This window comes from Genypterus blacodes, unplaced genomic scaffold, assembly GCF_046128005.1.
Source record: "Genypterus blacodes isolate CSIRO-AG114 ecotype Tasmania unplaced genomic scaffold, CSIRO-AGI_Gbla_v1 ptg000017l_1, whole genome shotgun sequence".
Lineage (NCBI taxonomy): Eukaryota > Metazoa > Chordata > Actinopteri > Ophidiiformes > Ophidiidae > Genypterus > Genypterus blacodes.
Window position 1 is genome coordinate 3,774,686 of NW_027466831.1, and position 27,480 is coordinate 3,802,165.

Sequence of the window (27,480 nt, forward strand, 5' to 3'; positions counted from 1 at the left end):
TCTGTGTGTTAGAATCCAAATTTCATATCCCTCTCACCTCTTCTATTTTTCGATGTCACCAATAGTTTGCTGTGTGTGTGTTGGCAGGTTTACTCTCTGACTGGTACCCAAATCTGGATGCACTGAAAGAAAGCTGCCGTATCGCTAGCAGCTATAACTGGGCTGATGTCGACCTTTCACCTTTTCAAGGTGTGTTTTAGACGATATAAGTAAACAAGATTGCATTTCTGAAACCCAATTATAATGACAATATTCATTTATGTGTGTGTGTGTGTGATTAGGATTTTCCAGTTTCCTCTGAAAGGCCTAATGTCTACTCGCAGACTGTACGAGCCAAACCAATAAACATTTAGAGCTGGGAGCAGATAATGCTGTACTGCTCCTGCTTTTGATTGAGCGCTGAAGTGTTGACACTGTACAGTTGATTAAGAGTTTAATTAAACTGAGCTCTTCAATTAAATAACACCGCCTTCAAGTTTAATTACCAAAACGTCGAGCTCAGCAGGTCAGTTTATCCAATTACAGTGTAGAATTGCAAGGTAGGGTGTTTTTTAAATATCACCCATTGAAGGTTACTGACATAATGAGTCTGCATGACAACAAAAGTTTTCTGCTTCTTGTGTGTAAATTAGTCTCGGATTTGCTAAATTTATGTCATTTGGACAGTCAGTGAAGATGCAAACACATTTGATACACACTGATAATGTCACCGGCTTTATAACACTGTATCTGTTATCTGTGTGTGTGTGTGTGTGTGTGTGTGTGTCTCTGTGCGTGTGTCTCTGTGCGTGTGTGTATTCTCTTTCTCAAGGACTGAGAGAGAGTATGAGACAAGCAGAGTTGAACAACTGGTCCCTAGAACCCACCCAGATCGCCGACCTGTGCTCATCCATTAACCAGTTCTTTGCCCGCACTGGTGTGATCCAGCCACAGGGGGCAGTGCAGGCTTCTGTTTGCCATGGCTCCATGCACCCCAGCAAACCCAGCCAGCACCTCAACACGGGTACGTTCTATAATAACCAGTCTGTGTGGGCAACTCTCGTTTTGAAGTGATCAACTTCTGGACTGATTACAAGAGTCGGTAGAAGTTGATTTCAAGAATACTTTGACATGCTATTGTTATGGTCTTAAATAGTCCATATCCATGTCTGTGCGATTAAAGGTATGAAGAAACCAACATCAGATATCTATGTAGGCTGTAGTAGCCAACATTTTATTGAAGATATCAAGGATGTTTTGTTCCCAGTTAGTAGTTAATAGTGTTTTGGTGCATATCAGGATCCAGGTGCTGATTCAGGAATGTTGTTAACATAGTGTACCACACACACACATACCATGTTTTGGTGCACAGTCATATCCAGTTACAGATTAAGAACTTTCTCTACTGTTAAAACACTACATTTAAAGCACTGATCGACCTTGGCAGAGGTATGGGCTCCCCGGGGTGTGAGCAGAATGACTCCATATAACCACAAGTATAAAGACTTATATAGAAATTCTCCCTTCTGCTTAGCCACAAGGTTTCTCCTGCCTGCTCCTGCACCTTAGTGTGTGTGTGAGGTTGTTTTGTACACACTGAGCACAAACACATTGTTTAATTTATTTATCTCTTGCTGTTCCTTGTTTTTCAAATGGTGAACATGTAGTTGCGCATTACTTTGTACCATCTGTGCTACAAGGTGAAATGTAGCAGCTCACATTTCTTGTTGCACATATCCTATTATTCAAAGACGAAAAGTGCAATAATTACTGCTTTGCTAAAGCCACAGGTGACAATATGTTTTCATACATTACATGAGCAGTATGCAGATTTCTCCAAACTGCATTGTTTGGTTTAATTGAGGATGAGTTCCAAGCTGTGGTCTGATTCTCTTGTTAGGAAATCTCTATATGGACTCCAGACAGAGCATCTCCATGATGGGTCCTCCAGGATATCCCCACATGCCCCCCATGAACAGCGCAGGACCCACCATGACAGGTGACAGGAAGTCACAGGCAGAAGCCTGATTAAAATCATCACACACAGCCATTTGACACATTCTATGTGAACGCTCTTTAGAAATGTGTTTACAAGAGTTCTGAGTCTTCCTCTGCTCTCCACTCTCCAGGACACCATGCACAGATGAACCAGCAGCACATGATACCTACCAGAAACTTCCAGATGCATCGCATGCCAGCCGACGACATCCAGGATGACTTTGACTGGGACTCCATTGTCTAGCCCAAGGCCTCCCTCTTAAGAGAAAAGGGAGGGAGGAGAGGAGGATCAGGGGAGGCGGATGCCGGAGGAAGCCAGGCTGAGCTGCATGGCCGCAGGAAGAGGAGGCCACTGTGGGTGGGATGCACAGGAACGTTTGACAGTTTTTGGAAAACAAAGAGACAGACGTCATAGGCTGACATTTTTACAAAGCAAAGTGCAGTAGAAAATGATACTTTGAAGACAATCATATTTAGTGGGACATGTTTAAAGCGACGGCTTACATACTTGTCTAGAGACGAGTAGAACACATTCAACCACACATTTACACCACGTGCTCCTCCAGTCCTCAGCCAGCCCTCTCTCTCCCCCAGCCAGCAGCCTTCCAAAGTCGACCCCGCCCCCCTTCCTCCCCCCTCCCCCGCTCTGTAACCGTTATGTGATTTGAGCGACTTGTTCAGCTTGTAATCCTTGTCGTGTTGACATCGGCCTCAGCTGCCTCTTGGATGACTTTGTCTCTCTTTCTAAAAAAGAAAAAAAAAATATTTTTGTTATTTTTTGTTTTTAGGAAACAAAGGCCGCCTCTGTGAGTAATGTGATGGTGCTCGTTGGTCACGTTTGGCTGTGGCCGCATTGTTGGTAAGGTTAGGTTTACAATAATGAGGTTTATGAACAGGGTGTCACAATGTTTAATCCAGATTGATACAAAAAAAAGGAATCAGGAGAGGGAGGGATCGCAAAACACGTCCGTCTTTTGCGATCCGTTATCCGATCAGTCGACCCGTGGTTCAGACTAGTTGATGGGAGTACAGCAACTTTACCGGCAGTATTTTTCTTCTTCGTTCTCTTTCTCGAGCACTTCAAGATGAGTTCACGCGAGTGTGAGTAAGATGGCGAACGCAGGGAAATCACACTTTTTTTTCTCCTCTATTTTATTTTATTTTTTTACTCATTCAACCAAAGTAATCTGACGTTAATGTTCTGTCTGTGTATCGTGGAGGTCGTTGATGTTCACATCAGTTCACATCTTAGGGCAACGCTAATGGAAATGATTATTCATTCTTTAGAAAGCTAGACTATTGATCATTAAACAAGCCATCAATCATAGAAAAAAACAAAACAAAGACTCATAAGCCAGTTTTTGCTTCAGTGTGTGGGGTTGTGTTGTGATACTGGAGTCATTTCATAACACATCTGCAGTGGTACCATTGAAACCATGAAGAGAGGTGTTTAAACAGCTAACCAACATTGATTAAGCTCGCTTTATTAGTGATCAATAGAATGCATCAGATTTTTGAATCTTTCCTTTTCAAAGAGAGAAACCATGCATGAGTTAATCCCTTTCATTGGTTTGTAAATTGAATTTCATCCAATTGAATGAACATCATTGCTTTTCTCCACATACTGTAGATCAAGATGAGGTGTCAGTGCTATATGCTCAGTGTTTGTTCTGTCACTTTTGACATTTAAATTATGGAATCTGTTTTTGTGTGTTCTTTTTGTTTTTTACTCCCCGTCGTTTTGTTGTGATAGTTACAGAACTTATGATTTTGCTATTATACAATCATAACAGAATGAGAAATGTGACTCATTTTACAGTACGTACAGTGTGTGTCTCTGTGTTGCTTGGACATATGGTGTGTGTGTGTGTGTGTGTGTGTGTCTGTCTGTGTGTGTGTGTGTGCGTGCATGTGTGTGTGTGTGCGCGTGGGTGTGTGTGTTTTGGTTTTATTGTAATTTTAGGGCTATGATTGATTGCTGCAATCATCTCTATCCTATCTATGAGCACAAAAGCAGATGCACACACAGTGGTGGTGGCAATTGGAGACGTGTTTTTGTGGGAAGGGTTTCTCAAGCACAGAACAGGGAGATGCGCGGTTCTGGAAACTTGTCCTCTGTGTCCTGTAACAAGTGGCTCCTCAATCAGACAGGCGCTGAACCTTAGAGACACTATGTCCAAGCCCTTTGCACACTTCCACTTTTGTTGATCTTAACCATTGTTGCGTTGCAAAGCACCTCCTGGATGGAGAATCTCATGCACATATTCACTTGTAACTGTCATGTGCGGCTAGCCTCTCTGCCCTCTAGTGGTCACTAACAGGCAGGACAGTGTTTCCGGCATTCTCTCTGCAGCTGAGGCGCTTTGCATCAGACACTGCACTGTTCTGTGTCCTTGTTTAAGATCATTGAGCTTGATAGCGTCTCCAGTAGTAGCTGTATGTTTCATTTCAATATTTGGATGACAATCACAGATTTTTTTTTTATATCTTTGTTATTCTGAGAAAAAGGCACTTTCAAGTCTCTTGAGATTGATCACGTTTATCAGATATTTTAGAACCATACTTTTAAACACAGTTTATTTGGAACTCGAACCAATCCATTTTATACAGTCGTAGGTGTTCTGTTTTATTGCTAAGAGCTGCACTGTGCAGATGAAGTCACTGCCATCCATATACATATGTCCCTGCCAATCATACCTGTTCGTCCACTCCTTTCTTCCTGCTGTACATTGTGTATCAAATGTCGTCTGTGTGTGGAAGATTGCCTTGCCTGTGGATATCAACTGTGAGTTTTCGTTGAACTGCCAGACTTTGGTAATTAGATCTCAGATAGACACAATACTTAGTCAGTTGAGTGACCCAGATCATTTGAGATCATCTTAAGTGAGACTTTGATGAGGTGAGTTCGGGCCAAAGGACTGCAAGTGAAGGCAACAGCGAACCAGAGAATCAATGCAGATTTAGATAAGATGCAGAACATGTGGACCTACAAGTGCGAGCCTATTTAAGAGTCCTTAGTTAGTGTAACGGTTCGGTGTGTTCCAATTCTTCCAGGTGAAGACTGTGAACATTCAGGTGAAAGCACCCAAGCACATTAACCCCGCGGAGGGAGACAAAAGAGGGAGATGTGAGCAAATGGACGTGGCTAAAAGGGAAAAAAAAAAAGTGAAGACAATGACTGGATCACAATCACAGTTTATAATTATTTTCCATGTCTGTATGTGTGTATTTGTGTGCGTTTGCTTGTGTGAGATGAAATTCCTTTTCCTTTTTCCTTTTTTTTTTTTTTTTTTTGTTCTTTTAAAAATAAAAAATAAAAAAATGCAATTATGTTTTTAAATACCGCTGGACATGTACCTGCCAGAGAGATTACCACACAATTATTGGACAAAAAGAAAATGAAAGAAAAAAAGCCTTGTTACAATTATGGGAGAGAACTGCCAATGAGTACTGCTGATTGGGGCCTATTTTATTCAGTGCTGGTGTGTTGTTGTGCTTCTTGTACATATATGTCTTTTCAATCATCCTTTTTTCCTCTTGGGGGGTGAGGTATCAAGGCAGGGGGGCGGGCGGGCGGGGGAGGGGTGTTATTCATGGGAAGGGAAAAGAGGGGAAAGAATATTTTGTTATTGTCCAATCAGAGGGTGACAGTATGTATATATCTATATTGTATATATGTGATGAAAATACGTTGGCTTTTTGTGTGACACTACCTTTTACCTGTACTATGGTTCTACATTCAGTGTTTCAGTGTTGATAATATATATTTGGTTTGTGTTTTTGTTTTTTTTTGTTTGTTTTTTTGATTTTGTCTTTGTCATTTCTTGTTTTTTATTTTTTTTTGTTTTTTCTTCTATTTGTCCTTTTTGGTTATTGCACGGTTTATTACTTTTGTTGTCCAATGAGGTGACACAGCTACTCTTTGTATTGGTTTAGTGCTGTAAAATAACTCAAGTGTTATTAGAATTGTCGATACCACCGCCCACCCCACCCCCTTCCCCAATATGCATGAATGGCACTTAAAGAAATAAAATATGGTAACTTCACTGTGGAATAATGTGCTGTTTGTGAGGCTTTGTCCGCTCTTACCCACATCTGCAGCAACTGTAGCGTCTAACAGGATAGTGGGCAGTCGGTGTAGCATTTAAGGACCTCAACACCCAACTCTACAAACCTATAGTGCCTTGATCAAGGGCAAAGGCAGGAGCAATGACTTCAAATGCATGTTTTCTGTTGTTTGAGGGGGGAATCCATGCAAACTGGGCCAGTGAGGCAGCAGTGTTAACCACCATCATGCTGCACAACACCAATGGATTGTCATGTGATACATCTTTGCACAATGAGGTGAATTCCCTTTGAAATGTTTAAATCGAAATCACAAAATTACAGAGATGTAATTTCCAATTTACAGTCAAAAGGTCAATGTCTTATTGATGTCATCAAACAAGGTGGTGCCATTGAAATTACAACAATGATGTCACAGTTACAACCATGTCACATGTCAATCATAATCTTATGAATTACTAATCTAGTTCATCTTTGGCTCTTGCGTTCTGGCCCTTAATTCTCGAGGCAAGAGGACTAAATTCCAAATCTCAACATCAAGAGCCCTAAATTTGACGTAAACCTGTTGTTTGACACGTGCATTCATTCCTCATCTTCTGCTTTGGTGGAAGGAAGATTTTCTGTAACTTGTCTTGAGTTATACTTCAAAGGATTATCCGCTTCATTGTCACCAGACAATACTTTCAAGATTTATGTTCCCTTTTCCTCAGCCTCTGGGAAAATACGTCTTTTAAATAAAGTAAATGAACTGTCTCACTTTAGCCCAGTTTAGCCGCCGGGATTATCACTGGAAAATACACTCTCTTCTTGCTTTAACTGCCTCAGTGAAGTTTTTTGGATGATGTCATGAAACTGGCAAAGTTACAACTCCTTCATATTTATACATTAGAAAATCATACATTTCACAATAATCTGAACTTTATTAATTACTAATCATCTATTAGCTTTGGCTCTTACATAATAATTTTGATCAGTAAAAATGTTGATGTTTGTGTTTCACAAAATGCTCCTAAGTGCAACAATAGCACATTGGTGTATGTATTGCTTTAACACAATGAGTGGAGCATATTGTGTAACTTCATAACAATGACAAATTACATTTAATACAGGTGATTTTTCATTTTCATTTCCATTTTTATTTATTTACTTATAACTGCTCTGCTTTGTAATAACTTATACACTGTACACAGTACTCCTTGCTCACAGTACTGTCCTCTTCATACACTCCCAGCATTTCCAGCCAGCCTGCACATTGGCTTGCCATGTGGTGTCCGTGTCCCCCAGTGACGCCTCAGAACCCCAGCCTCCTCACTTGACGCCTGACGGCTGTTGCAGCCCTGCAGGCAGGCGCACACTCACAGAGGAGCTGCTGGACAGGAGGAGGAGACGCTGCTTTGAGTCTTGATGAGAGGACGCTGGCAGGACGCACCATGTCCAAGGCTTCTTGTCTGCTTGTTGTGACCCTGGTCCTGAGTGTCCAGCTGAGCTCATCAGCACCCATATGTAAGCTGTATTTTCTCTGTGTTTTCATGTGGTGATACATATTTTACATTGATATTTGAAACCTGGAGGCTTGACATTTTAAAGGCATTTAAATGTAAAACCTTTTTGCAGCCTGGGTGGTTTTCTATGTTTTCTCACAACTAACTCAGCAAGGTTCCTAGAACTGCTTTAAGTCAAAATGGACATAATTCAGAAATAGTAAACTAACTTGTGACTCAAGCAGAATACAAATTTAGAAAACATTGCTTGAAGGATCTTCAAATACTGAATGCTTACATTCACATCCCAGTTCTTCTGTAAATAATCAATTTGATTAAACTCCATGTCCTAAAGGCTTGGCTGTTATTACGTCATAGCTGCATTACACAGCCATTAGACGCCGGCTCCTATAGTCTCCCTCCCTACATGTCAGACATATGAACTAAACTTGGATCACCCTCCCACACACTTGTGACCGCTGAGTCATTGGAGATCTCCAAGTTTAACATAGTGTTCGCTGCCTTGAACACATTAAAGGAGTCAGAGCGTTACTGTCCTTTGTTTAACCCTGCGTTGTTTACGACTCTTGACTGTCTTAGCTTTCAAAACCAAACTAATTAGACTCTGAAGGACGCGGCAGATCTAAGGAATAATTCTGATAACTGCATAAATGTGAGGTAGCAAGTTACTGAGAGTAACAACCTTGTACTTCAGCTTGTGAAGTGTTTGGTGTGTCTAAGGATCAATGTGTTCTTACAGCAGACAGACGAGTGCAAGTTGTTACTGAAGAAACAGATGAAGGGGATTCTGTCAAAGCAAATCCAGACCTCGGCCCATTATTATTGGAGGAATTACAACCAGGAGAATCCCAGGAGATTCCCATTTCAGTGAGTGCAGAGACAGCCAGTGATGCTGAAGAAGACATTCCAATTGTTCACATTGTTCAGGAGCCACCGCCGGCTTCCTTGGAAAATCCTGGCAGTGAAGAGGTAGCTGAGGAATCTGCTCCTGAGGAACATGGAGCAGTTAATCCAAAAGAAGCTTCAGAAAAGCAAACTGCACCAAAAGCAGCCGCCACTAGATGCAAGTGTCGGGCTGTAGCGAAAGTGAAAACTGTCCCAGTAGTTGCAGCAGCGGATGATTCTCCAGAGCAGCAAGATCTGGAGGATCCAGGTTTGGAAGAGTCGATCCCTGTAGAAGCTTCAGAAGACCAAGCCCCAGAAAATGCAGAAGTAGCAGCAGTTACTCCAGAGGAACCTGTCCTTGTCCCAGATGAAAACGACGAGGAGGAAGCTGTTGAGGAAGATGAATCTGTTGTTGGCCTCCCTCCACAGCTGGAGATAGAAGAAGAAACTGCAACCCAAACAGAAGCGGAACAGGAAGAAGAATCGATGGTCGTCCTCCCCGCAGAGCTTCAGACAGAAGAAGAAGACGCTGTAGACCAAACAGAACAGGTAGAACAATCGATTGTCCTCCCTGAAGAGCTTGAGACAGAAGAAGAAGAGACTGAAGACCGAACAGAAGCAGAACAGGAAGAAGAATCGATTGTCCTCCTCCCTACAGAGCTTGAGACAGAAGAGGAAGAAGCTGTAGACCAAACAGAAGCGGAACAGGAAGAAGAAACGATTGTCCTCCCTCAAGAGCTTGAGGCAGAAGAAGAAGAAACTGAAGACCTAACTGAAGCAGAACAGGAAGAAGAATCGATTGTCCTTCTCCCTGCAGAGCTTGAGACAGAAGAGGAAGACGCTGCAGACCAGACGGAACGGTACCAGGAAGAAGAATCGATTGTCCTTCTCACCGCAGAGCTTGAGACAGAAGAAGAAGAAGAAGCTGTAGACCAAACAGAAGTGGAACAGGAAGAAGAATGGATTGTCCTCCCTGAAGAGCTTGAGACAGAAGAAGGAGAAGAAGCTGTAGACCAAACAGAAGTGGAACAGGAAGAAGAATCGATTGTCCTCCCTGAAGAGCTTGAGACAGAAGAAGGAGAAGAAGCTGTAGACCAAACAGAAGTGGAACAGGAAGAAGAATCGATTGTCCTCCCTGAAGACCTTGAGACAGAAGAAAAAGAAGCTGTAGACCAAACAGAAGCGGAACAGGAAGAAGAATCGATTGTCCTCCCTGAAGAGCTTGAGGCAGAAGAAGAAGAAACTGAAGACCTAACTGAAGCAGAACAGGAAGAACAATTGGTTGTCCTTCTCCCTGCAGAGCTTGAGACAGAAGAGGAAGACGCTGCAGACCAGACGGAACGGTACCAGGAAGAAGAATCGATTGTCCTCCTCACCACAGAGCTTGAGACAGAAGAAGAAGAAGAAGCTGTAGACCAAACAGAAGTGGAACAGGAAGAAGAATCGATTGTCCTCCCTGAAGAGCTTGAGACAGAAGAAGAAGAAGCTGTAGACCAAACAGAAGTGGAACAGGAAGAAGAATCGATTGTCCTCCCCAAAGAGTTTGAGACAGAAGAAGAAGAAGAAGCTGTAGACCAAACAGAAGCAGAACAGGAAGAACAATCGATTGTCCTCCCTGAAGAGCTTGAGACAAAAAAAGAAGAAACTGTAGACCTTACAGGCGCAGAACAGGAAGAAGAATCTGTTGTCCTCCTCCCTGCAGAGCTTGAGACAGAAGAGGAAGACGCTGCAGAGCAAACAGAAGCAGAACAGGAAGAAGAATTGATTGTCCTCGTCCCTGCAGTGCTTGAGACAGAAGAGGACACTGCAGAGCAAACAGAAACAGAACAGGAAGAAGAATCCATTGTCCTCCTCCCCTCAGAGCTTGAGACAGAAGAAGATGCTGTAGACCATACAGAAGCTGAACAGGAAGAAGAATCAATTGTTCTCATCCCTGAAGACCTTGAGACAAAAGAAGAAGACGCTGTAGACCAAACAGAAGCAGAACAAGAAGTAGAATCGATTGTCCTTCTCCCTGAAGAGCTTGAGACAGAAGAGAAAGATCAAGTAGGGGCTGTAGAAGAAACAGAAGAAGGAGAGTCTCCCTCTGAAGAAGCTGCTGTTATAGTTGCAATGGAATCTGCTGAAGAGGAGTCTGATCTGAGCGAAGATGTCACAGAAGAACCAACTCCCATTATTCTGTGCTCCTGTGATTTTGAAGAGGAAACCACAGAGGAAGATGCAGAAGAAACGACAGAGTTGCCCGTCCCAGTGGACCCTGAGGGGACTCCAGGAGAAGAACCTTCTGCATACACAGAACCTCTTCCTCTTTCACCAGATGAAGAGGATGCTGTTGGAAGTACAGAAGACAATCCTGTCCAGTCAGAGTCTGGGCCAGAGGATGCAGCCCCGGGCGAGGAGACAGCTTTGGAACCGAAGGAAGAGATTCTGGTAGATGCAACAGAGGTCCTTACCGAAGTCGCGGTTGATCCTGAGCCGGTTCCTGTCCTGGTCGTCATGGATACAAAGGCAGCAGCTGTGGTGGAACGCATTCATGGCTCCAGAGTCAAAGCACGCAAAGACATTTTTAAAACTGTGGCCTTGTTAGTAGCAGAAAAAGAAGATGAACCTGTGGGTAAGAACTCCAACTTGATTGATTTGTTTAGAGCTCCACTGTAGCCAATAACAGACAAATAACAATAATAGTTTTGGTTTAGATATCATAGCACTCACAAGATGTTTCTTCTTCTAGTGCCAGTGAACAGAGGAGCAGTGCTCGGTGCAGCTTTATTCACGCTGGTGTCTATCCTCACAATCGGATTCGTTGTGATGACTGTGGCCAAGAAAATGCGCTGAGTACAAGTGAGTACAGCAGAACCGAACCAAACCTGCACCTGAACGCATCTTTTGGTTCATTATCAAACAGACGACACAGCTTTCCAATCTCTGTATTTGTCATCTATAGTCCCCATTGATAACAGATGCACATGTTATCAATACTTTTGGCCATGTATTTAGAGCTCTGCTTATTCTTCAACATATATTGTTGCATAGAAGAAGAGCACAGTACTGACGTTTGTTGAAGCTGCGGTTAATCTGCATTTTGCACGTGTTCCTGTTTCAGCACAGTGAAGCAAAGATGGCAGAGCACATAGAGAAGCACCTTTACGGAGAAACGGAGGCGCTGAGGTGGAAGAAACTCACTTCAGCCTGATGACAGTTTGAGCTTCCAGACAGAGAATCTTTCCTAAACTTCCACTGCGGCAGAGGAAACTTAACCAAACACATGATTGACTTTAGAGAGCAGTGTGTGTGTGTGTGTGCGTGGGTTAGCGGTGTGTGTGACAACATACAGTCCACTCTGCTCTGCATGAAACTGTGATCCTGGCGATACAAAGTAGTTTGAATGATCAATGTTGACATGTGAGGACAGACATTTAAAATGTGCGCTTAACATGCAACGTGTATTGTATGTATGCACGTACACACACACACACACACACACACACACACACACACACACACACACACACACACACACACACACGTCCTCCATGCTATGTTAAGGAGCTGCTCTGTAACAGAGCCAAGCGGGGCCTATCGGTTTTCCTGCTCTGTAAAGCAGCGTGAAAAGGAAAACTCTCCTATCCATCACACGCTGGCACGCTGCAGTGCAGACTATATGTTCATGTCTCATACTGCACACGGTCAATATTTTTAGGACAGCGTGCACACTGAGGGGACACGGTGTTCCCATCTGAACGCACCAACTGCTTTCTGTTGCAAAACATCATCCAGTAATGCAGCACAAGTACAAAGTAAAGCGCTGCAGCTGTGCTATAGCTCTTCACTGCAAAGCATCAAATACAGTTAACTGGTGAATTAGTTTATAGCATTTATTTATTATTATTACTTATTCTGCTTTTTTCTCGAATATAGTATATAGCTTTTTCTCACACATGTAGGTGCTGTAGAGTGTGTGCAGCCTGCATGCCATGTTGAATACACTGAATAGAGCATTATTATTGAATTGTATTATGTATAATATATTTCTGCTATTTAAGTTGTTTTAATTTGTGTTTCAATGTGAACCTAAAGACTTTAAAAGGTACAAATAATTGATGTTCACTTTTTATGCTTATAAAGCACAAGAGCCAAACTGTTTAATGTGTTCCCTCATTGATTCCAGTCTGATTTAGATTTGATTCTGACTTTTTCTAGATGAAATCTCACTGCTGGAGTTCAAAATGTTCTTGTCGATGTTAAAGGGAACCTGGTACCGACTGGGTTAAGAACCGTCCTCGGTGGATGGACTTCCTCATATGGGAGGCCGGTCGTTAGTGCTGTCATAAAGCAGGAGCGCCCGTGACAGCTGATAGAGATTGTTAAGGCCATCGGGGACGAGCAGGGGTGGAGAAATGGCTCGGGTGGGGGTGGAGGCCTGTGAAACGGGAGAAAGGACTCAGCACATCTGTTTGAGTGATGCTTTAAGCAGCAGAATGTGAGAAATTAGGAAAACAGATGCAGACTTGCTGCAGCTGGCCACTCGGAACTGGAGATTAAAAAAAAGTCTAAATCCATATAAAAGTAGGTGACAGATTGAAATGTAAACCCTGGTTGTGTGTCCTCGGCATTGGATGACAGAGCTGCACAGTGAGGTCCTGCCCACTTTGGATCTGTGGCATGCAGCCACGTCTCATGAAACTGTTACACCGCAGGCACATCCTTTCATAATGATTAACAGGAAGATCAGTGTTTACTTTAGTTTCAGGGAGGTTTATGAAAGCAAACATTACTAAAATAGATACAGTCATATTTGAACACTTGCTGCTGTGCTCTGTTTACATGGCCTTGTTTGGATTTCAGACAAGGTGAGGAACTGATGTTAGACTTCATCTTTGGATTATTCTACTGGATTTATTACACTTGCATAGAAAGTGTCTCATTTCTTGTAATTGTCTGTTCTGTGTGTTTATTTTCATAACACACACCGCTCCTATTACACCCCTGCCTCTCCCAGAAGGGGATCCCCACTTTATATGTCCTCAAGAGAGGTTTTGTCCCCTTTTAAGTCTTTGTTCGGCTTTCCCTGGATCATGAACTGTTGGTGACGAGTGCCTGAAAAACTTTTGGAATTTAGTTTGACACTAAATACAGAAACGTGATACTTTGTAAATGTCTTAACAATATAACAATAACTATGTTTTGTCCATCCCCATTCCCATAATGACATAAAGACAGAACCTTTCATTATAAGGTGATCCAACACTAACTGACCCTTAGTGCCTCTCTGACAGTGTCCCAGTTTAGATCACATATCACGAAGCAGCTCACAACAACAAAAACTGTTTTGACAGTCGCATAAAATGGCAGAATTAATGAGGTTTGTGCAGCAGGCCTCTTCTAATTAAGCATTGCAGAACAAGCAGGGCTGCGGCTCCATCTTGTTGCTGACGGTAGTAGAGCGACCTCTAGTGGCCGCAGACACAATTGTAACAGTGAAGATGGAAGACTTTCTTTGTTGTTTCACATCATTTGCACAATGCTGGAATTAAATTTAGATTATATACTTGGTACATCTTAATGCTGTTTGTCCATGTTAATTTGGGAACTTTCATTATAAAAGGAGCTTTACACTGTAGTTTACTATTTGGGAGCATCTACAGAGAGACTGAGTGGGTCAAGCAGGTTTGATTGTCTGTCTGTCCGTCTGCAAGATTTCTCCAAAATATTAACAGATTTTCATGAAAAGACAGAGAATCTTTTCCAATCTTCCACTGCGGCAGTTTGGTTGCCAGGTTGAGCAATGCTCCACAGAAGAACCCACACAGTTTTAGTGGTGATTACATCCGACATTTGTTTTACTTGTTTTATTCTTTCTTTTGTGAGATTGTTTTGAAGAGATCTTTAAATTAGGTAGAATTAAGCACACAAAGCCTGAAGTGGCTTTGCAATAGATGGGAATGGGTGCAGATTTGGATGAGGTTCTGGATCTGGTGGACTTAATTTATGTCCCCAAGTCCAACTGCAGCAGGAGGGGGTGGGGGACAAAAGCTGAGCCTGGGAAAATAGATGCAGACACACACACACACACACACACAGAAGTGAATCTAGGGGCCTTATTAGTTTCACGTTTGAGGATCTTAGACATAAACACATAAACACCCTTTGTTGCAGTCTGACTCCACTTTGTCCCGTAGCGTGCGTGTGTGTTTGTGTATTCGGGGCTGACAGGGATGCTTGCCTGCTTTCGTCTCCCAACTACACAAACCCATGCACACACACCATCCCAACCACTTACTGGAGACTCCAAGCCTCCATCCGCCATTTTCAGCCCAGTGAGAGCAGGTAAAAGCCCCCTCAGTTCCCCGGTGAAATCCTGCAGGTAAGAGCACGTATGAGCCGCGGAAAGTGAGAACCACCTCCGGCAGGCAGCGGGGACATCCGGGGGAGAAACCGGCTCCAGGCACCTCACACGCCGGGAAGAAACGAGCGGACGAGTCGCCCTACAACGGTAACAATAAAGCTCATCCTCCAGGCGCTCCATCTTTCCTCTGCTCTCTTCATTTTCTCTCTGGACAAGTTTTACTATGAAGAAAAAGCTTTTAAATCCAGATGTTTACGCACATACTTCACGCCTGAGCTCCGTTTTGTTATAAATTTATGGATGAGATCAGAGGGGGGGATATAAGAAAGCCTGAGCTCAACTCCCAGCATCAGTGGGGTTGAACAAAACACACAAATCAAAGTTATCACCGAAATGAAGTATGTATTAAAAGTTTATGCGGTTAATTTACACGCATAGGCGCATATTTCCCACTTAAACGAGCTGCAAAGCACTAGGTTAATTGTCCTAATGATGATAATAATGATAGCGAGGCTTTAACATGTTATATTCTGTCCATATGAGGTAAAAGTAACTGCTGTATAATAGAATATGTGGTGTTTTTGATGAATTCAGAGTCAGTAGCTCAGTATGCTTCATCAACCAGGGTTTAAAAGTAAAAGTGTGTAGAGGAAATGTGATGGAAATGTCTCAGTAATCCGGATTTACACGAACACAAACCTCACAAATATCTGCCTCTGCATTTTGGAGTCATTACAGACCCACACGTTGCTTCAAGTCTGCTTTGTCTCTCATCTACTGTATTTTAAATGCATACAAAAGGCTTTTTTGAACTCAACAGGTGAAAACAAGCTGGGAGCACACGGGAATTCACTGTGAAATGTACTTCAATGACACTGATGGATAAGAAAATACAGCATGCGTCTTGCAAAGTGTCAAAACAACAATAACAACCATACTGTTGATGCAGAATGTTTCACGCATGTCTGGATGTTCACGTCTATCACTTTCCAGGTGTTGCAGGTCACGGCCATTAGTGGTAGGACGGTGGAAACACTGGATGAAATTCCATCCCATGTATCAAAAGGGGCACCGGCTTGTTTGAGTCTGGGAACTTCGGCTGCAAATCCAAACCGCATTGGTGAGTGAATGAAGTTAAACAAACAGGTCATCTAAACACAGATTAGTTTCAGTGTTTCTGCAATGACTTTTGAATGAATTATCCCAAACCCTGGTGACTACATGCAGATGAACACACTTTATTTATTGGAATCACAACTTTATTCTGTACAGTGAAATCTAATATCATTGCAATAAATCCCTTTGTGGAAATGTTTATTGTTTGTCGGCACTTTGGCAGACGGGTCACGATTCAATGCTGCGGTCAATTATAGGCTGCAGCTGGTTTTGGATGTGTATTGAATCGCATTGTACTGGGATACAGAATTGTCACCATAGTGCCGTCCAATAACAAGACGAGCGCAAAATACAGGGCCGGAATTTACCAAAGACATGTCACTGAAAGAAGAATGGCAGAAGGGGGGTGTGGTATTGGATTGTACTGTCTAATAATGAGACAATTCCTATATATTGTCCCAAGTGATTGATGTATTATCTCCCTTTTGTACTCTCAGGTGTCTGGGCCACTCAGGTCATCCCTAAAGGCAAGAGGTTTGGCCCGTTTGTTGGAGGAAAGAAGAAGCGTTCCCAGGTGACCAGTAATGTTTACATGTGGGAGGTATGTTACAAGCTCGTCTAAAGGCTTATTTCCCTTTAACACTTCAGCTTTTTTGTGAGGCTGTTGCACTTTGAAAAGGAGCCCAGCTTTTATCGCTACTCTCCCAACAGGCCCGCTGTTTAAGAGCAAGTGTTATTTAGTCAGGGAATTTGTTGCAGTTATTAAAGCAATACAATAAACTAGCAGAAACTTAAAGAACATCGAGGGCGCACTGCTGTTTTAGGGGAAATGAAAAGGCTTTGTTATGATATTGGGATGACAAATGCTATTGATTCGATTTCAGCTCCCATTACTGCAGTTGCGGTCCACTGGGTGCCTCATTTCTGTTTTCTTCTCTCAGCAAGAACATTAACATTTTCATACAAAGCCATCTTTGTGACAATGACCCATAGGTTTATTTCCCAGCATGGGGCTGGATGTGTGTTGACGCCACCGATCCCATGAAGGGCAACTGGCTGCGCTATGTGAACTGGGAACGCTCAAGTGACGAGCAGAATCTTTTCCCTTTAGAGATCAACAAAGCCATTTACTACAAAGTTTTACACGTAAGTACAAAAGTATCTACTTGTGATCTGTGGCACAGTTTAGAGATCCTCTGGATTCCCAAGACCCTCTGGAGGACCATGTTTAAGAGGTTCCTCCCAAAATTAGACTTTTTCTTTATTATCCACCATGCAGTATATGTTTTTGTCAGTTAGTTTGGTCAGTCAATTGAGCATGTGAATATTTTTACTGTTCAGACAAAATTAGATGTATGACAATGTGACCTTGGGCACTGGTGACTTGTAATGACCATTTGCCATACACCAAATGGTTGATTCAATTTAAAAAAAACCCTCAATAGATCGATCATCAATCAGAACTTCTGTACTTGCAGGACAAATTAGCAATCTGTACATAAACAGTGTTTATAGTTAATGAAAGTAATTTTCATGTTGAATGAGTATGCAGGTAATCAATGATCATCTTAGAGCAAACCACCATAACAAAGTACAGTAAATGAGTTTCAGAAAATGAATAATTGAACAGTTTGATATGACTGGATGTGTTATATATTACATCACTGAACTATGTAGGTAGTATAACTGCTTAAGTAAGTCTGAATGGAAGCAAACCCCTTCTGAAACCTTCCAAAATGCAGGAAAGGCGAGAGTAAAAAACGACTTGCGGTTCCACAATGGCACACAGTATAGGTGTGTGTTCTGTTTGTTCCTACTTTGCCTTCCCGGAAATGTGTCCCTGGGCAGATAATGAGGACTTTCTGGAGTGAAAAGAAAAGGTAACAGTGTCAAAGCCTCCAACCCCCCCTCGGATGCGCGGTGTCCCAAATTTCCCCGTGTGCCTCTCAGCAAGGCGGCCTGTGATTGGCGGCCGGCCTCCCCTGTCTGTGTTTGCAGCCTATCGGGCCCGGAGAGGAGCTGCTGGTGTGGTACAGTGTGGAAGACAACCCGGAGATAACAGCTGCACTGGAGGAAGAAAGAGCCAGCAGCCTGAGCCGGAGGAATTCACCCAGAGCCAAGCGAGGTGAGGCCTGCCTGCCTGTCTGCCTGCCTGCCTAGCAGCGACACACTCCCGCTTTACCGTAGCCTCTCCTGTCTGTGGCGTTCACGGACACATTTCTGTGTGCGGTTGAAGTTGCTGCTCAGGAGCTAGCAGGCTAAGTGAGGAAGGAAGGCTAGGCGGCTAACGTTACCAGGCTTCGGCGATGTGTGGGGCTTTTATCTACTTCCATAACCGACGCAAAAGCCGACGCCGATCGCACATTTTGTCGTAAATACCGGTCGAAACACCCAACTGGTCGCTGTAACGGGACGCGTAGCTACCGAACGAGCGCCCGAGTAACTTTTCGCCAGCTTTTTCTCCTCCGGTGGCTCCTGACGTTGTCGAGGATGTGACCTTCCTTGATTCCCATCCATCGGCAAGCCTCTCACTTGATGATGGCCTAGCAGGTTAGCCGAATCAGCCAGCTTACTCTCCGCCACGGCCGCGTAGAGCAAGCGGATCCGCGTCCTAACGACTTATAGCGGGTGTATAATATCACATAGAGCGTATCTAACAATACCCAGCGCTGCGTTTGGGTCAAGAAGAACCAGTTCAGCCAGTTGTCAGACTTGGTTCGCGTGTTAGCACCAGGCTAACAGCTAACTGGGCGCACGTACATCTCGTACAGAAGCAGATGGCAAACAGTCGGGAGCGAATTATTCTGCAAACAGCCCTCGTATATGTGGATTAAAGACAGTTATCGCATTGTAAGTCATTTGACCACTGTAGCTCGTAGCTCCCGGGCTGATATTGTTCACATTTGATGCTCTTTGTAAGTGCAGCACAACAAAAAAACAACCATAGCAGCGCAGTTGAACTTTTCCCTCTTAGTAGCTTTTTTCTTTTGCCCAAAATGAACATTTTACTTGCTAAAAATAATGCTCCAGAATGTCAAATGATAGTGTCTGTTCTCAGTACGTAATCCAATTAATTTGTCACTCTTTAATCTACTTCTAAGCATGGTAATGAGTATGAACTTTGGACATTGTTTTCTCAAAAGACAATTCGATCATGTGGGTGATCAAATGCCGGAACACGACGAAGAGGACAAATTGATATTAAATATACATATGTAGTGTTGTGTCATCTGATCTAATCTGCTGCGATCTGTTTTTGCTTCACCTATTTTAAGTAGCTATCTTTTACGCAGTCAAATCTCTGGCATGGGGTCAAGGGCCAGACTAACCATTACACTATAGAGCAAAGGAAATCAGCAGAAACCCTGGAATAGTACAAGGGCGGCATATCTCTGAGTGACAATTCTGTCCTGCAAGTGTGTATTATTTCATGACGTCTTGCACCGAACCTAGAAAAACAGATCCATCAATTCAGTCCCTAAAACTCTTCTGTGTAGTTATGCTTTAAGTTTAACTGGTTGTAAAATGGCCTTTCTTTGTCTTGACATTTGGTCAGGAGAGCTCCTCTGTAACCCTAAAGGCAGTAGCCTCTAGTAGTGCATTCATCTCTCCATACTGCATTGCAGTGGTGTTTGGCAGGCCTCTACTGAACTGCAAAATAAATCCTGCTGAATGTTGCCTACTTATCTAACTTGCTGCATTAAACATCCAACATGTGCACAATCTCACTGAGGCATGCCCACTTTAATGTTTACACAGTGAGTATTCCATTCAAATGAATAATGGCAATAATCATTAGAGCTCTTAAATGCTTGTGCAGTTAAAAGTCCCCACAAAACGTCTGGGTAATTGTGTTGCTGCTGTAGCTTTAGTAGGTTGCCTCTCTTGTCAGATGACCGACCTTCAGCATGTGTTGGTTGTGTGGTATGAATCCAGTTTTGTAGGCCGGGTCAGATGACCTTGTTGACACACTGTTGATGATGAGGTGCCAGGCTCTTGACTCAGCCCGGGCTTAAAACGCAGAACAGCGTGATGTTAAAGGTAGAGAGGTGATTAACAAAGACATGCTGGTTACTTGTATCTCTTTTTTAATAGTTAGACATGCAAGCAGAGACTATTAAGTTTCTGTTCTGCAATAAGCTACGGCGTGACCATTTGAATTTCAAAGCAGGGTCATGTAAATGTTCACGGTACCTGGACAAACCATGGAATTCTATGAACTGGTATATGCAAAGAGATCAAGACATAGTTACTGTATTTTTTTTTCTTGTATTTAAAGTGGTTTTTCAGAATTGTACGCATGAGCTCATTCATTCAACTCATTTCCCTTCAGGCAAAACAATATGATACCAGAGCACAGTTCAGCCAAAAACGTTAAGGGAGTCAGGGGCTGACATTTCAAACATTCTTACGACAAGGAAAGAGTAGATGGGTCAAAGGAAATACTCTCTACATGCTGCAAATAGGAATACATGTCAAATGATTTCAGTTGTAAAACAGATATTACTACTTACAGATGATATATTTCCTCTTGTATTCTTCAGACTCGCTGAAAGTTTAAATGAAAGTTGGATGTAAAAAGTTAAGTCTGTTCCGTTGGTCCCTCATGAAGATATGAAATGTTTATGCAGTATTTGTGGCAAAGGTCAGAAATGGGAAGTGTCGAGGCGTATGACACTAAATATACCCTCACCTTGCTGCTTTAAACTGTGTTTGTTCTTGGGCCTAACGCGGTGCTGTGTGTGTGTGTGTGTGTGTGTGTGTGTGTGTGTGTGTGTGTGTGTGTGTGTCTTTCTGCAGCGAGGAGAAAGCTACTGGAGAGAGCTAGACGAGCTGGTTTGGGTGGATTCAAGAACTCAAGTGAAACTAAGACTATCATCAAAGAGATGTGGGATGGGGAGGAAGGTATGTAGACTCATTATAGGTAATCAATCATCAATCAATTATCTTTTCATTTTACTTGATACATATGTGTGTGTGTTTGTTTATGTCAGTTAGCTTGTTGCCTTTGTATTTGGAAACATGAAAGGGTTTTAAAATGCCTCATTTTGAAATGCTTTCAGGTCCTAAGGAGGAGGATGAGAGGCCGTCGTCCCTGGGGCCTTCACAGGAGCAGGAAAGTACCGAGCATAGAGATGTGCAGGACATGTCCATGGGAATGAGTGACAGGGGGAATGGGGAGGAGGAAGAAGACGATGAGGAGGAGGGAGATGCAGATGATTTGGAGGATCCAGACGCAGTAAAGCAGTTGGTCCCCATCCACATAGCTCAGCAGTCATCTGTGGCTGAGTCCATGCAAAGTGAGCCCCCTGGTCCGTCTCCAACCTGTGGTGATGCTGATGAAGAGAGCCACAAGAATCAGCAGGTCAAGTTAGACTCTTCCTCAATTACAGGACAAGAACCAGATGTTGACCCTGATCCTGATTTTGACCTCGACCCGGACCCTGACGGTGACCTTGAGGGTGACCCTCATGGAGAATCCTATCCCTGCCAGCACTGTGAGCGACACTTTTCAACCAGACAGGGTCTGGAACGCCACATACACATTCATGCCGTCACTACCCAGAATACACAAGTATTCAAGTGTAGGTACTGTAATAAATCATTTGGCTCACAAGTGGGGCGGCGGCGGCACGAGCGAAGGCACGAGAGTTTGTCAAGGAAAAGGCCCGGATCCCTCGCCGGAACTTCTAGTCTGCTCAGCTCCGTGGTGCATTCTGATGGTTTAAGCCCCGACTGCACCAGCCCGAACAGTCACTACATAGCCATATCCCAGTTTAGTGGGGGACCTCTGCACAACTCTGAGATGCAGAGAAAGGAGATGGGGCCCCACGCTGACCGCCCTTTTATAATGGATGAGAACGGGGAGTCGAAGGAACTTCATCCTTGCAAGTACTGTAACAAAGCATTTGGCACGCACACCAACATGCGCCGACATCAACGCAGAATACACGAACGACACCTGCTTCCAAAAGGCGTCCGGAGGAAAGGCATGCTGCTACAAGAGGCGGCGGTGCAGAAACAGCAGCAGCCCGGGGAGTCCCCCAGCACCAGCCCCCCACCCGTCTACGTGCCCAGTGCAGACACAGAAGACGAGGTAGACAGGGACGATTATGTTGTGGACATATCCAAAAACATCTCTGAGAATTTGAGTTTCTACATAGATGGTAAGATCCTGTCAACTAGTTCAGTGAGCACCTGTGAGGTGATCGAGGTGGACTCCAGTTCCGCTGCTCTGTTCGGTCTCGACACTGTCATTATTAGCCCCAATCAGATCAGTCAGACTCTCAAAGTGGAGGGCAGAACCAGTTCCACCAAGCAGCTGCTCTCCAGTCAAATAGGCCAGCCATCATCCAAAAGGAGAACATCTACTCCTCCTCTCATTCCTAGCCTTAAATTGGAGACAGAAGCAGGATCTTCAGCCACCTCTTCATCATCTTCATCTTTTACGTCCTCGTCTAACTTGTTAGTGGGAGGCCTGTTGCAACAAGCCGCAGATCCATCAGCTTTCCAAAGGGAGAAAACTGTCTATCTCTCACCCAAGCTCAAACAGCTCCTTCAGACACAGGACATTCAGAAGTCGCCCATTGCTGTGATCACAGAAAGCCATAGACTGGCCTCCTCTCTCTCAGCCCTCCCCCTGCAAGGTCCGGGCAGGTTTAAGAGAAGGACAGGCTCTCCCCCCTCTTCCCCGCAGCTCAGTCCCGAGCAAAAAATGGAGAGCTGCAAATCGGAGCCAGGGAACTATTACGCCCTTAAGGTACCAAAGGTGGAAAGCCACAGCACGTCCCCCGCTGGAAGCCCGCTGGACAAGGATGATGCGGACAGCCTCAGCCCCTCTGGAAACAACATGTGCAGCCAACTTTCCTCTGGTAGTGGAGGAAATTCATGTAATCAGCAGCCCCTTGACCTGTCTAACTCTGTCAGCAGAAGAAGTGACAGCTTCAATTTGGTGCTCGGGGATGGAGCTCTCGACTTGAGCATGCATCGCAAGAGTATACTCGAGACCGAATCAAAGGGGAGTCCGACTCCGCAGCCACTCACCAAGAAGAGGAAACCCAACACGAGCATGCTTGAAAAGGTGCTGATGAACGAGTATGTTGGTCTGACCTCGTCAGGAGAAGAGGGGCCCTCACCCAGTCTGAATTGCCTTCAGTCTCGCTCTCCAAATGTTGGATTAGAGTCTGCCCAGCCCTCTCCGCCCTCGTTGACTCCCGTCACTTTGAACCCGTCCTCGCCCTGTACTTCAAGCATGACGTCCTCCACACCTCCTCCCCCTGTACTGCCTACCATCCCCTCTCCACCAGCGATGCCTAGCTCACCTCTTTCTCAACCTTACGACTGCTCTCCGCAGAGACCTCTCCCCGTCCTCTCTCCCAAAATGTCTCCAAATTCAGTCGGATCCAAACCCCTGTTAGATTCAGAGGAAGAAAGTGAAGATGAAGAAGAGGATCATATCCCTGAGCCTGTGAGTTCTCCGGTGAGTTCTCCTGGGTCCCCAGTTGAAGATCCCCTGAAAAGTACATCATTACAAAGCCATTCGGAGTCTATAGATCCGCCTACGTTAGAGGCTGATGCTCCTCTCAATGCAACTTGCAACAGTGTGCTAAATGGAAAAATAAACCAAGACATTGATTCAGAAACAGAGAAACCTCTGTGCTCCGATTTAGCAGTCGTCTCGTCCCAGCAGGAATCCTCCTCTTCCCCATCTCCTCCCCCCAAATCACCCCTCACTGATCCATCCCCATCACTGGATTCAGAGCCCCTCACTAAAGTTGTGATAAAGAAAGAGCCTCAGCACTACACAGTTGACTCGGTCATGAATGATGCACCAGAAGCTGGTGTCGACTCTTCACCGCAGCCGGCCGCTCCTGAGAAAGCACCTGAGAAACCCTCTGAGGTAGAGGAGGTCGATTCCACATACTGCAAGACTTTCGTGTGCAACGTGTGCGAAGAGCCGTTCAACTCCATCAAAGAGCTCAGCGGACACATCGCAGAGCACGCAGCAGACTGGCCCTTTAAGTGTGAGTTCTGCGTGCAGCTGTTCGGAGACGCTCCGGCCCTGTTAGCTCACCGGACGTCTCTGCACGGGGTGGGCAGCATCTTCGTCTGCTCCGTTTGCTCCAAGGAGTTTGCATTTCTGTGTAACCTGGAGCAGCACCAGAAGGATCTGCATCCCAACGAGACGTGCGCACACACGACTGTAGAGAGCGGAAAGCTTCGGCCGCAGAACTACACCGACCCATCCAGAGCCAAAGAGGAGAGCTGCCCCTCCACACCAGCACCAGAGACGGCTGATGAAGCCGCTCCACTCACCACTGATGGAGCTAAAGAGGAGACTGATGTGAATGGTAATGCAGAGGATGCTGGTGGTGATGGTGGAGAAGATGGTGACGATGATGATGATGATGGGCCTGAGGACCCCACTGAGGAGCTGTACACTACAATAAAGATCATGGCCTCAGAGGGAAGTAAGCCTAAAGGCCCGGATGTCCGCCTCGGCCTCAATCAACACTACCCCAGTTACAAACCGCCCCCCTTCCCCTACCACAGCCGCTCTCACGCCGGCTCTGTCGCCTCGGCAACCAACTTCACCACCCACAACATACCGCAAACCTTCACCACCGCCATCCGCTGCACTAAGTGCGGCAACAGCTTTGACAACATGCCCGAGCTGCACCAGCACATCCTGGCCTGTGCCAACGCTAGCGACAAGAAGCGTTACACTCCCAAGAAAAACCCCATCCCGCTCAAGCAGATAGTCAAGTGTCCCAACGGAGCTCTGTCGCCGTCGGCAGCTAGCTCGGGCCAGAGCGCTTTCCGTAGAATGGGTCAACCAAAGAGACTGAATTTTAACCAGGAGCCCTCTGGTAAAACAAAAATGAGTGCCCTCAGTAAGAAGAGAAACCAACTGTTGCAGAAGGCCATTTCACAGAAAAATAAAACCGCCACGTCTGCAAAGAAGCCCGCCGTGAAGGTGGAGGAAGAGCAGGAGCAGAACATCTGCCCCCACTGCAGCCGGGAGTTCACCTACCCCGCCAGTCTTTGTAAACACATTGCACTTAGCTGTCCCTTGAGGCCCGCTCTGAAAAAGGGCAAGAAGGGCCTGGTAGAGGTGAAAAAAGAGACCATAGATAAAAACATGAACCTTAGGAGAAAAGCGTCAGACTGTGAAATGCAGCCGGTAGAGCCAGAATCTAAACCTCTGGGAAAGACCCGAGCACGGAGCTCTGGTGCTGCAGCAGAACCCGAAACCACGCAGGCAGGCAAAGGCAAAGCCGGCGCAGCGCTAGGCCGCTACAAGAGGCAGGCGTCGTTCCCGGCAGCCGTTCCTGCCAGCAAAAAGACTAAAAGGGGCCAAATTCAGTCTCTACCTCCTGCCCCAGCGTCCTCAGAGGCGTCCAGTGAAACTGCCCCGCCGCGGCCTGCTGCCAGAATGCAGCGCGCCGGCAAGGAAGCGATGCCCAAGAAGCTAGCAGAAGCCAAATCACCACCACCGCCACCACAGCAGAAGAAAGACGAGCGCTTCTCCCTCCGGTCGAGGGAGCGAGCAGGCGGGCCGGTCACCAGAAGCTTGCAGATAGCCAACACAGGTCCTTCCACAGAGGCGAGGACTGAGGAGCCGCCAACCCAAGAGCCAAAGGAGACTCAGGTACGATAGATTCTCCTAAGGTGTGAATGCAATGTTGGTTACTTATTAGTTTGTGCTGAATGAAATAAAGCTAAATGATGACTAGAGTTGCGTGTGAAAGGACACTTTGTGTAAAGAACGTCACACCATTCACCCTTTGTACAGTTTGATGTTTAATACGCAGCCTGTAACTTCTCCTTGTCTCGTCTTCCACAGGACGTGCCGACGAAGTGAGCCATGTGGACATTGTTGAGGTATTTGTGGTAAAACGTCGCTCACCTCAGGACTAATCGCGGCACTGACAGCACTGAGGTCGACGTTTGTGGCCGGCTTATCCACGCCAACCAAGCGGCCGTCCGTTTATCTCGGCGGCCCTCGCTGGGTTAACGGAGGGGAACTCTCTTCATCTTCAGAACTGAGCCTCGATACTTTTTTAGCCAGCCTTGCAAAAAAAGAGAAAAAAAAAACACAAAAAAAGGAACAGAAAGTGTAAATGACAATGATTGAATAATATATACACTATGTGTCATTACTTGACCCAAAACAGTAACATTAGGGCTCCGTTACATTGGAAAGCTGATATACTGCAAATGGCAATCATGTATCAGTTTGTGACGCGTGTTCAGGCTTTGTTGTTTTTTCGTTCCACATTTCCTCCCCCCCCCCCCCCCGTTTAGTTGTTTTTAGATATTTTTGGATCTTGAGTTTGTTAATGCATGTGCTGTGTAGAGCAATAGTAGATGAAGCCAATTTCCATGTCTAAACGGGCACCGAACTTTAGTTTCTACATTAATTTGCAAAATGAAATGTATGTTTGATTTAAAAAAATTCTGTAGTCATATTGTACAATATATTTTATTGGAATATTTTTGTTTGGGAAACAAAAATGAAATTGGCAGTGCTTTACTGCAAACATTGGTCCTCAGGAACACTGTATATGTGTGATGAATCTGTGTATGGGTGTGTTTGGATGCGTGGCCTAACAGCTATTCCTTTGGTCTCAATCTCAAGTATATTTTTTACTTGCTTTCTCATATTGTTTTTTTTTTTTGTCTGACAGAGCAGGTAGTTCCACTTGTAAAATATGGGAACTGTACTCCTTTAAAAAAAACAAAGATTTAGGGGAACATTCTGCCACAAATGTCCTTCCTCCTTGTTAACGTTTTGGATTCAGCATCTCTCCAAATGAGCTTCTGACGCCGCTCATACTGTAGCCCAGTGTTCTTACAGCACTTTAAAACAAATGAACTGCCAAAATTCTAACTGTATCAGTAATGAAATGTATTCAGGTCTGTCGCACACTGCAGACGCTGATAATTTGCACCAACTGGCAAATTATTAATCTTTAAAAGAAAAAGAAAACTGCTTTTACCGCCTGAGCCTCAATCCGTTGTTGCGATGAAGCTGAAAGAGACATGCCAACCAACTTTGTATGATGCCTGACAATTATGAATCAAATAGAATGAAACACAGAATGCAGCCTGTTTGGTTTTTTAAGAAGTGGGGAAAAAGAAGTTGTTTGACTCGTCATGTTTGTTCCAGGAGCCGTGTGGCAGTCGTGTCATTGAAAGGTTTATTTTCCAGTGTGTTTGAAAATGACAAAAAATGTCATTACGTCCCTCCAGATAAAGATTTTACCTTTTAATTTATAGGCTCTCTAGATCTCACTGCAATCTTCACTCTTGATCAAGTCCATTCACCGCTGAGAGAGCAGACTCAAACGCCTGTAGCATGGGGAATGAAACTGAACAATATGATTTGAAACTAATTTATATTTCCATGGGAAATAATGTTTTGCCTTTCAGCATCAATATTATGTATTTAAGGATGAACAAAGACGAAAAAAAAAATCCCGAAAGACCTCAAGTAAAATGTTGCTGTAATTGACATAATAAAAAGTTTTTTCAATTTGCATAAATCTCTTGCTTGGTTCCCAGTTATACCCCGGTGCTGCAGTG

At 44.4% G+C, this 27,480-nt stretch overlaps 3 protein-coding genes across 5 annotated transcripts in view; all 3 read left to right on the top strand.

Moving 5' to 3' along the window:
- The window catches only part of foxj3 (forkhead box J3), a 64,845-nt gene extending 59,528 nt beyond the window's left edge, over positions 1 to 5,317 (top strand). For 2 of the 3 annotated variants that reach the window (XM_076141166.1, XM_076141165.1), the window contains 4 exons: positions 88 to 189; positions 812 to 1,003; positions 1,880 to 1,978; positions 2,109 to 5,317. In XM_076141166.1, the coding sequence (XP_075997281.1) occupies positions 88 to 189; positions 812 to 1,003; positions 1,880 to 1,978; positions 2,109 to 2,221 (506 nt within the window). In that variant the 3' untranslated portion in view covers positions 2,222 to 5,317. The remainder of the gene's footprint in view (positions 1 to 87; positions 190 to 811; positions 1,004 to 1,879; positions 1,979 to 2,108) is intronic. The other variant, XM_076141167.1, reaches the window with a different exon arrangement.
- A 3,288-nt stretch (positions 5,318 to 8,605) lies between these two features.
- LOC142991293 (uncharacterized) lies at positions 8,606 to 12,272 on the top strand. The gene is made up of 4 exons (XM_076141360.1): positions 8,606 to 8,630; positions 9,247 to 11,043; positions 11,161 to 11,270; positions 11,538 to 12,272. Exons 1-3 carry the CDS (start codon positions 8,606 to 8,608, stop codon positions 11,262 to 11,264), a joined length of 1,926 nt encoding a protein of 641 aa, XP_075997475.1. The 3' UTR covers positions 11,265 to 11,270; positions 11,538 to 12,272.
- A 4,058-nt stretch (positions 12,273 to 16,330) lies between these two features.
- On the top strand, positions 16,331 to 27,077 carry prdm2b (PR domain containing 2, with ZNF domain b). Its single transcript, XM_076141041.1, has 6 exons — positions 16,331 to 16,492; positions 16,885 to 17,037; positions 17,890 to 18,016; positions 20,692 to 20,796; positions 20,955 to 25,543; positions 25,739 to 27,077. The coding sequence occupies exons 1-6, from the start codon at positions 16,361 to 16,363 to the stop codon at positions 25,754 to 25,756; spliced, it is 5,124 nt and encodes a 1,707-aa protein (XP_075997156.1). The 5' UTR covers positions 16,331 to 16,360; the 3' UTR covers positions 25,757 to 27,077.
- The last annotated feature ends 403 nt before the right edge of the window (positions 27,078 to 27,480 follow it).

Bases quoted from the DNA above. Each gene is read 5' to 3' on its own strand.
- LOC142991293 (XM_076141360.1), top strand. From the start codon at position 8,606: ATGCAAGTGTCGGGCTGTAGCGAAA. The intron at 8,631-9,246 runs GTGAAAACTGTC...TTCTCCCTGCAG, and splicing joins AGTGTCGGGCTGTAGCGAAA to AGCTTGAGACAGAAGAGGAA. The intron at 11,044-11,160 runs GTAAGAACTCCA...TTCTTCTTCTAG, and splicing joins AAAAGAAGATGAACCTGTGG to TGCCAGTGAACAGAGGAGCA.
- prdm2b (XM_076141041.1), top strand. From the start codon at position 16,361: ATGTATTATCTCCCTTTTGTACTCTCAGGTGTCTGGGCCACTCAGGTC. The intron at 18,017-20,691 runs GTGAGGCCTGCC...GTCTTTCTGCAG, and splicing joins TTCACCCAGAGCCAAGCGAG to CGAGGAGAAAGCTACTGGAG. The intron at 20,797-20,954 runs GTATGTAGACTC...AAATGCTTTCAG, and splicing joins GATGTGGGATGGGGAGGAAG to GTCCTAAGGAGGAGGATGAG.